An 8,990-nucleotide genomic window follows, 5' to 3' on the forward strand; every position below is an offset into this window, starting at 1 on the left:
AAAATAATATAAATGATAGGCTACACAGTCCTTGTAATAAGAAAAACATAGTTTTTATATGTACTACAGATGTTTTCATGTTTGCTTATAGTTATAATTAAGGCTTTGCTATAGAAATTAATGTTTTAGTCACAAATCAAGTCAATCTAAATAGAGCAAGATGTTATATAACATAGCATTAAAAATAATTCAGTGATTTACAACTAAGGAATTCCCTCACAGGCTTTATGAAGTCAGATACAAATATCGCCCAGAAAAAAGTTAAGCTCTAAGGAACACGTTTGAAATAACAGCTTTCACTCACTGTAATCTGTCCAAACATAAACTGCAGATTGCATATGATTTGAAGATCAATTCAAAGTCTACATAAATCATCTGAGTTCATTTCTGAACAGTATCACAGTAATGTGAACATACCTGATGATGCTAAAACTGCACCACACCCAACTTGTTTCTACTTGTTTTACAGACCTGGGTTTCTGCTGCTCACAAGTGATATCATGATGGCTCAAAAAAATGCATCAATACATGCACCACTGCATATTGTTTCATATATTGTTCTATGTAGTCAGATTTATGTTGAAAAATGACACATAATACCATCTTCAAATGGTCATGAAAACAGAATCAGGTTTATTGCCAAGTAGGTTTTCACATACAGCAAATGTACCTGGGTATTTGGTGCATAATCCATCCATCCATCCATCCATCCATCCATCCATCTTCTACCGCTTATCCTGTATTTAGGGTCACAGGGATTTGGTGCATAATAATAGAGATAATAAGACACAAGAAAAAAGTATTACAAAATAAAATGAAAGAATGTAAATAAAAGTTCAAAAGTCTGAGTATTAAAATATAATTAAAGTAGCCAACTTCAGAAATGTGAAACCTATTCAACGACGTTATGTAGGCTTTTTTAATCCATCCAAAAAATCGTAATAATCATAAGTTGTTATTGATGATTATTTATTAGTTACATGCCACCACTGCTGTCTGGTGGCATGTATTGTCGTTTCTGCCGTCCGCCACTGGGCGTCGCTGTGGTTTCTTTGCACTTTGTTGCCAGGAGCCAAATCTCGCACAAAACCGCGTGGTTTACAAATCCCGTTCCTCTTTCAACTACCCTCCAAGATGGTAGGTGCTATCATGTCTCCCTGTGCCTTGAAATATAGTTTAATCTGTGCCCATCCTTGTTCGTTTGAACAGCAAACTGTCATCCGATTGTCGATTACGTTAAAGTCAATTCCTACGGTCCTTTACAGGTCGTTCTTCACGTGATTTGTTAACATTTGGGGAATTTGTGAGCAGTGAACTGGTGAGAGCTGGACTCTCATGGGGCCCGTAGCTGTAGGAGTCGGCCAGCCTCCTCCTATCTTCTATAACTCGCATGAGTTAGCCGCGTACTTAAAACCTCAGTTGTCTAAATGTTGCCGTGGTAATCCCGGTTAAAATGCCACCGTTATTCGCAGTAACGCGCTAACCGTTGATTCTGCTGTGCGTATCTGCCGGTATGTGCAGTGAAATTTAGCGTTAGCTTCATAGGATGCTAGGCAGCATGAAAGCAGCCTGTTTTCATCGATGGGGCTATCGAGTAGTATTTGTTCGACTTCTAAAATGACAACCTGTGGTTACCCGTATGGGTGTGAATTATTTGCGCTCACCTGTTCAACTTTGACGGGCTGCAAATGCGGTCAATGCAGCCAGGTGACATGAGGGGTTATTTGGCTAAATGTGCGAGCTAGCTAGCTCCACAGGCGATGATGGCACCGCGAATGTTGACGCTCACTGTATACTGTAAACATTAATCGATATTAAATCTATCCTGACAGCCCACCAAGAAGACCAAGACTAGGAAGCTCCGTGGACATGTCAGCCACGGACATGGTCGCATTGGTGAGTGTTTATAACTTAAACCCTGTAAAGGTGGTCTCTGTAGTTGTGTACGTGTGATTTATGATTAACGTTAACCTGCTCAATCCCACAGGCAAGCACAGGAAGCATCCTGGAGGTCGTGGTAATGCTGGTGGTATGCATCATCACAGAATCAACTTCGACAAATAGTAAGTTCTGTGTGACATGGATCAGGTTCTGGTCTCGGGTTAGACCTGTATGGGTGTGAAGACTTCAAAGTATGCATGTTCATATCTACGTCACGTCTTGGTAAATGTTTTTTGGTGAAGCCTTGATTATACTCATATCAACTTTCTTATCTTAAAGGCAGATAAGTTGATCTGCAATGTTTTCTGGTCATCTGTAGTCTTTGTTTAGTCTGATGGTTTTCTATATGTGTGTAATGTTGCTGTAGAGACTAGAGTCTCACCTCGACACAAATCATTGTCTTGGTGTGCTAGAGTCCTCTTAGAGTGAAAACTGGTCCTATTCACCGACTGGCTCCTTGTAGGCCAGTCAGCCACATGGGCAGTTACAAACTGTTGCCTTGATGTCACTGATTGATGTGGCCTCAGTAATGGCAAATTATAATTAGGAAAGAGAATGGAAATAGAATATCATGGCAACTTGGGGAGGAAACGTCACATGGTTCTTTCTAAACTGTCTGGTTAATTTTGTTTCGAGTTAAAAGAACTGTTCAGAATATTGGAAATTATCTTGCGATTCGATATTGATACATGTGTTAACAATGTCATTTGGTAGTGTATGTAATAAGTACTTTTGCGAAGACCCCTCAATGTGCTGCAAACACGCCATTTATACTGAACTTTGGTTTGTGGTGTAACGCTGTCTCCTTTTACACAAGCACCCTGCCATTGTAGAACCAGAGCGAGCGTTGCATGTATTTTGACTTATGAAAAGATTATCGGAAATAACTATTATCCCGAGCACACTAAAACAACAATTAAAGGTGAACATAGTTAAGATTATTTTGCTAGTCATGCACATTTACACGACTCTTCAAGTGCTAGCAAAGTTGCTATGCAACATGTTGCAAAAGTAAAATGGATATTCAGATTGTTAGTTCTTTGGTTTAGACCAAATTGCTATCCGGGCTTATATTTATAATAAGCTCAGAACAGCCTGGAGTAACACCTTTTTTTTTAAATGATTAAATGCCAAAGTGTTAACATGTATGAAGCTACCACTCTGGGTAGACTCCACTTGACCTCGTCTGTCCTCCCTGTGTCTCCTCAGCCATCCGGGGTACTTTGGTAAAGTGGGAATGAGACATTATCATCTGAAGAGAAACACAACCCACTGCCCCACCATCAACCTGGACAAGCTGTGGACGCTGGTGAGCGAGCAGACCAGGCTCAACTATGGCAAGAAGCCCGATGGACCCACGCCCATCATTGATGCCGTGCGCTCTGTAAGTATAGACCAGTATTTCCATTACAGACGACATGTTTTATCTCAACTCGGCACTTTAACGATGGTGGAGGGAGTCCGGATCATATGGTGCCTAAATGTCTAAGATGTGCAGAGTTTAGACACAAGAACAAGTTGTTTTCATTGACTGGCTTGTATAGACTTTTAATGTTGGGTTTAAGACTGAAAGCATCGGCATAGCTCAGACTTGTGTAAAGGCACATGGTAAACCTAGATATAGCAGCAGTAGATGCAAATGTTGTCTTTTAACAGCTGCAGAAAAACACAAGACGTTGGGCTTTAGGCTACATTTTTCCTTTTCATTAAAAAAATTCTGTGTTCAGACGGCATTGATTTAGAAACAATGCATGCACATGGATTAGGGCTTTGACTTTTGCCCAAAAATCATATTCAAAGTTTGTTTGTTTATTAATATTAATATTTGAATATTTAATATTTTGACCATTAAATGCCTTCAGTAAGACAAGTATATTCGAATAACGAAGTTCGGAGTCAAAGTCCTAACATGGATCTGCAAAAATGAACCTAAAACGATATATTATGCATGTCAGGCCAGTATTAATCAGTGAAACTATGCAATGGATAATCAGTCTCCACCGATCACAGTAATGGTCCAGCAAATCTGCACTTTGTAGGAGGAGCGTAAATACATTAATCAGAGATCCAAGTTCTGAAGTATATTTGTGACTAGTTTGGTAGATGCAAGATAACAATGTATTAGTAAGCTTTGGGTTTCTTTTCTCATCCTAGTCTTTGATCTAAGCGGAACGTCACATAGTAGGTCTCTACTGGGTGCACTGTTCTCATCTGAAATGCGACAGGTGTATTTCCCAAGTTGGCTTTGTTAAATATGAAATCTTCTAAATTGACACATGCAAATCCCTGACCCAAAGGTTAAGTGGCATTGAAGAAACTTAATGCTACAAGTTAAATGTCCAGTCATTTTCCTGTTGCAGCATTTTACCAGTTTAAATGGTATTTGTACACGTTGTTTTCTGGTTGTGCTAATGTTTTTCATTTTAATGTTTTGCTTTGTTTTTGTATCTGAGTGAAATGTTGCTGTAGAGACTAGAGTCTCACCTCGACACACATTGTCTTGGTGTGCTAGAGTCCTCTTAGAGTGAAAACTGGTCCTATTCACCGACTGGCTCCTTGTAAGCCAGTCGGCCACATGGTCAGTTACAAATTGATTTACTGATGCTACAGTCGCAGCAAATTATAATGGGAAAGATGCTTTGAGAAATATCATGGACACTTTGAAAAGTCACATGTTTCTTTCTAAACTGTTGGATTAATTTTGATCCCAATTGTGTTGGGTTAAAAGAACTGTTCAGAATATTGTAAATCATTATCAAAAGTCCCATATCAATAGAAAATGTGTTTTTAGCAATGTCATTTGGTAGTTTATAATAGGCAATTGTTTGGTATATTTCAGTCCGCCAATTTTATTGCCAACACCAGATATATGTAATATCTCACATACCTTGATGTCTGAAAAGCAATTACTGAACTGTATGATGATTCACTGAATGTACTTGGTGCTGTTCCCATACGAGCTTCCTAAATGTATTTTGTAAGGGCTGTTGTACATGGATTGTGAGGACAGCTGTTGTACATGGATTGTGAGGACAGCTGTTGTACATGGATTTTGAGGACAGCTGTTGACATTGGCTTAATTTTTCTAATGTTGTGTTTTTAATTTTGCAGGGCTACTACAAAGTTCTGGGCAAAGGCAAACTGCCCAAGCAGCCAGTGATCGTTAAGGCCAAGTTCTTCAGCCGACGGGCCGAGGAGAAGATCAAGGCCGTGGGAGGAGCCTGTGTGCTCATGGCATAACGTTCCTGTCGGTGTGTTTTTGCAAAATAAACTGTATAAATGGAACTACATAATTGTCATGTGTAATTTTAATGCATCCATATATGGCAGATGTCACGCCTGGGCTCTTTGGACCATTGCTGCTGAAAATGCCAGCGTTATCGGTTACATCTTCAATTAAGTGCCAATTAGATGGTGACTGTTTTAAATTTCCTTATGCCCAAAAGAAGTAATCCTGCTCAGTAAGTTTAATGTGGGGAAATGTGTATTCGTGTACAGCTGAGAGCAGCTGTCTTGTTGGGGCTATTCAATACCAATATTACAAACTAGTATACTAAGTATACACTTTAATGGTGAATATTGGTCAATCTGTGGGACAATAGGTGTCATTAGCTGATGAGTCACATTAGGGTTACTTCAGCCCTCAAAAATGGGATTTTAACAATGTAAATATTCGTAACTCGATAAAAGTATTGATACAGAAAAGTTGAATTAGGAAATGCTCTGACTTCTCTCTTGGTTTAGTATATATATCTTGACTGTGCAAAGATCAGAGAAAAGTGTATATATTTACTAAATGGGTTTGTGTTTTTCTTCATGTCCTTTGACATGTGTGAGCCCTCGTCTGTTCCTGGACCCCAGATTGGAGACGAAGTTGTTAGGATGACTGACTACCAATGATGGAGTACACTTAAAAAAATAAATAAACGTGTGGGGCGAATGTATTTTTAAATGGAAATCGACAACCTTTAAGTTTTTTTAGAACATTTCTTGCAAAAAATAAAATAAAAAATGCACCATGTGGTGGAGAGGGGCGGGGTTTAATGCTGCCTTCACGTTATATCAGGATTGTGGTAAATACGATCTCCGATTCGGAAATTGCACTTGAACGCCTCCTCAAGTCTTAATTGCGAGAGGGTGAACTCTATCATTTTGATAGTTCCCGTGTTGTGACCAAAACCTTTCAAGATGGCGGAGAAGAGGACGTATATTATTTATTTTTAACAGTGTTAGCTGTTGCTTGCTTTTTATCTGTAATCTGTGTACACTCAACTTGATAGACCAATTATATTTGTCAATATATATATTAAAAAGTATATATTATTATTAAAAACATTAAAATAAAAAAAAATATTTCCAAATGAAGCAGTTTAACGACATTCTCGAAATTCCGACTTTACTAGTGGGAAGTCGGATCTTCCGACGCGCACGTGAAGGCAGCATCATTTCCTGTCCTGTCACTTGCTAACAGCTCCAGCTGTATGTGAAATGTTTACTTGATACCGGCCAGAGCTCCGCGCGATGAACAGGTAAACACGTAAATCACCTGTTCGCGCGAGGTTTGCTGACAGCGCGTGGGCCAGAGAAGTTAACGTGACGTACGCGATATACGCGGGATGACTTGTTCCGGTGTTTTTGGTTGAGCTGGCGAGGCCAACGGTTGAGAAAGTAAGTACCGGTACCTACTAGGAAGTTACGAACATGGCGCTTAGTGGGTCTGGCTTTAATCTCCTGTCCACGCATGCGCCGTTTCCCAGCCGCGTTCACGTGTAGGCTATGCCAATGTTTGTTGGCGTTAAACGGTTATAATTTGGGTGAAACTCTCCTCTGTAGACTCGCTGAGAAGAACTAAAGCATCAAACTCAGACGATGAAGGTCTCGTGCGATGTTCATTCATATTGTACTGATATTCTATCAAATTAGCGTTGCAACTCTGAGTTAATCTGCTCCTTACTTTCTCAATACAATCATTAATGTTATTAAGTCCATAAATGAAGACAACCTCGTTTCCCTCATGGAGTTTTTTTTTTCTCCTTTCTGAAATAAACCCCTGATTTTTCTTTCATATCAAAGCGGACTTATGAAAGAAGCAAATATTCAATTTAAGTTAAAGATTTTTTTTGGCATGTTTTCTTTGAAGGGGGTGCATTATCACTTCTGTTATTGATTAGTTTTCTGACAATCTATGAAATTCGTTTAAAAGACATGTATTTACAGTCCAACTCGAGTCTTTGCTGAGTCTCTGCCCTTGCTCCTCCTCTCAGGTGAAGGGCACCTGAACTCAACTCAACGTCCTCATGGCAAGCCAAGCCTGGCTGGAGTCTTCTCTGCGGCGCTCTGCCAGTCTGGGCCTGGAGGTGCTGGAGCGGGCCTCCAGGCGGAGTGTAGACTGGACCAGCACTGGAGCATCCCGGACCCCCACCGCTGCAGATGATGATGCAGAAATCCCTGTCAAGGTGGCAGCATGTGTTCCTGTTATCAGCAGTTGAATTTACTTGCAGTGTCTCAATTGTCTTGCACTTGACGTTTTGCAGAGAATACACACAGAGCTTGACGATGTCTTTGCAACCATCGCGGGGTTCATGGCTCAGACGACCCATCAGTGCAAGGTCAGTCGTCACTTACCTGCACCCCTGTGCTGTCAGCTTGGACCTGGAGACTAAACATATGCATATTCTCTGTGCTGCAGAGCTTTTACGAGTCTGGCTGCTGCACGGAGCCAACCGACAGTGAGAGGAGCCATGTGTCCAGGTTTCACTCACAGCCGGCTGTCAGGATGACGACACCTGCACAGTCAGCCGGAAAACCTGCGAGGACTCCACACGACAAAGTAAGAAGAGTCGGCTGCTGTTTCTTTCAATTTAACACGTTACTCTGTCTCATTAGAGTGCATTGGAAATCCCAATTAACAGGCGTTTTAGACTTTATTACCTCCAAGTCTTGAGAAAAATATCTGCATCTTAAGCTTGCTAAATTTTAACGTCCTTCCTGCCCAGTGGTTTTTGTTCGCACTGGTAGGGTTGAAAATACTCTTCTTGTGTGCCTCAAATGACTGTGCAGGGTCTGTGAAAGCTGTTTGAAGATAGTCGTACCGAACAGAAAACCAGAACAATCCGCTGAAAGGTAGCGTTGAAAGTGTTGGTCATCAGTGGGAATTACTTTTACATTTTTATTCAATGTTTGTATGAAAAAGATTGTTTAATTCAACCCTTAAGTTTAGATCAGCATCTGGGTTTAAAGGATCACTGTCTTGTCAAATATTTTAGATTAGATGTTAGACACTTGATCTAAAATAGGACACTGAACATCCCACAGGTGACTGTGAGGGCCAACGCCCATCAATGCTTCACGAATTCTGGTTTAAAGTAAGATGACCTTCGATGGAACAGTGATTCTGCCAACATACATTAACAGAAGTGAAATACATTATTACAACAGTCCAAAAAAAATATCATTCAGTTTGTATTTGAGACATTTCAATGCTTTTTGAACTGAATTCTATGAAACTGCAGATTTCTAGGAGCCAGCATCTAAAACGTCCCTTTGTTCTCCGTTAGGGGAACTTACTTCCATGTCTCACTCTTTACCTGTGCTGGCTGCTGCTTGGGACAAAACCCAAACAAATCTTTTAAAAAGTCTTGTTCTCTTCAGGGTCATGTTTGGACGGCAGGTGAGGATTTCTCCATCGAGGTTTCCCCGGGGACGTACGCCGTCACCGCCGGCGTGCCGGAGCTCCAGCAGCAGACTCAGCTGGTCAGCATCAAAGCTGGGGAGAGCGTCAACCTCACCTTTGATATCTGACCCAATCACGCTCAACACCAAAACTGACCAATGTTTATACCGCTTGTGTGTTTATCGCCTTGTTTTTACACAGTTTGCATTTTATTTTGATAATAAAATGATTTATTTGCTGCATATTGAGAAGCTATATTTTGTTGTTTTGCACTTGAGTATTTTATCATGTCGATGTGTGTCCTAGAACCTCATGTTCTGTACAATGTTTTTACCTGCACTAGTACCACATCAGTGTATAAAAATAAAAAACATTT

General features: G+C 40.4%; 2 protein-coding genes across 3 annotated transcripts; both read left to right on the plus strand.

Annotated features, from left to right (window-relative positions):
- Positions 1-1,057: 1,057 nt before the first annotated feature.
- On the plus strand, positions 1,058-5,226 carry rpl27a (ribosomal protein L27a). Its single transcript, XM_084018169.1, has 5 exons — positions 1,058-1,137; positions 1,833-1,896; positions 1,988-2,063; positions 3,151-3,325; positions 5,053-5,226. Exons 1-5 carry the CDS (start codon positions 1,135-1,137, stop codon positions 5,179-5,181), a joined length of 447 nt encoding a protein of 148 aa, XP_083874295.1. The 5' UTR covers positions 1,058-1,134; the 3' UTR covers positions 5,182-5,226.
- Positions 5,227-6,401: 1,175 nt separating this feature from the next.
- Positions 6,402-8,963, plus strand: akip1 (A kinase (PRKA) interacting protein 1). Of its 2 annotated transcripts, none has more exons than XM_084018351.1 (5): positions 6,402-6,470; positions 7,206-7,397; positions 7,476-7,550; positions 7,631-7,771; positions 8,593-8,963. In XM_084018351.1, the coding sequence occupies exons 2-5, from the start codon at positions 7,239-7,241 to the stop codon at positions 8,740-8,742; spliced, it is 525 nt and encodes a 174-aa protein (XP_083874477.1). In that variant the 5' UTR covers positions 6,402-6,470; positions 7,206-7,238; the 3' UTR covers positions 8,743-8,963. The 2 variants fall into 2 exon arrangements, with proteins under 2 accessions (XP_083874477.1, XP_083874476.1); XM_084018350.1 differs by having other exon boundaries at positions 6,410-6,609; positions 8,593-8,962.
- The last annotated feature ends 27 nt before the right edge of the window (positions 8,964-8,990 follow it).

Source organism: Eutrigla gurnardus (genome assembly GCF_963514095.1).
Source record: "Eutrigla gurnardus genome assembly, chromosome: 9".
Lineage (NCBI taxonomy): Eukaryota > Metazoa > Chordata > Actinopteri > Perciformes > Triglidae > Eutrigla > Eutrigla gurnardus.

Coding starts and splice junctions, on each gene's coding strand:
- rpl27a (XM_084018169.1), top strand. Junction 1,897..1,987: donor CCACGGACATGGTCGCATTG/GTGAGTGTTTAT, acceptor TCAATCCCACAG/GCAAGCACAGGAAGCATCCT. Junction 3,326..5,052: donor TCATTGATGCCGTGCGCTCT/GTAAGTATAGAC, acceptor TTAATTTTGCAG/GGCTACTACAAAGTTCTGGG.
- akip1 (XM_084018351.1), top strand. CDS start 7,239: ATGGCAAGCCAAGCCTGGCTGGAGTCTTCTCTGCGGCGCTCTGCCAGT. Junction 7,398..7,475: donor ATGCAGAAATCCCTGTCAAG/GTGGCAGCATGT, acceptor GACGTTTTGCAG/AGAATACACACAGAGCTTGA. Junction 7,551..7,630: donor AGACGACCCATCAGTGCAAG/GTCAGTCGTCAC, acceptor TCTGTGCTGCAG/AGCTTTTACGAGTCTGGCTG.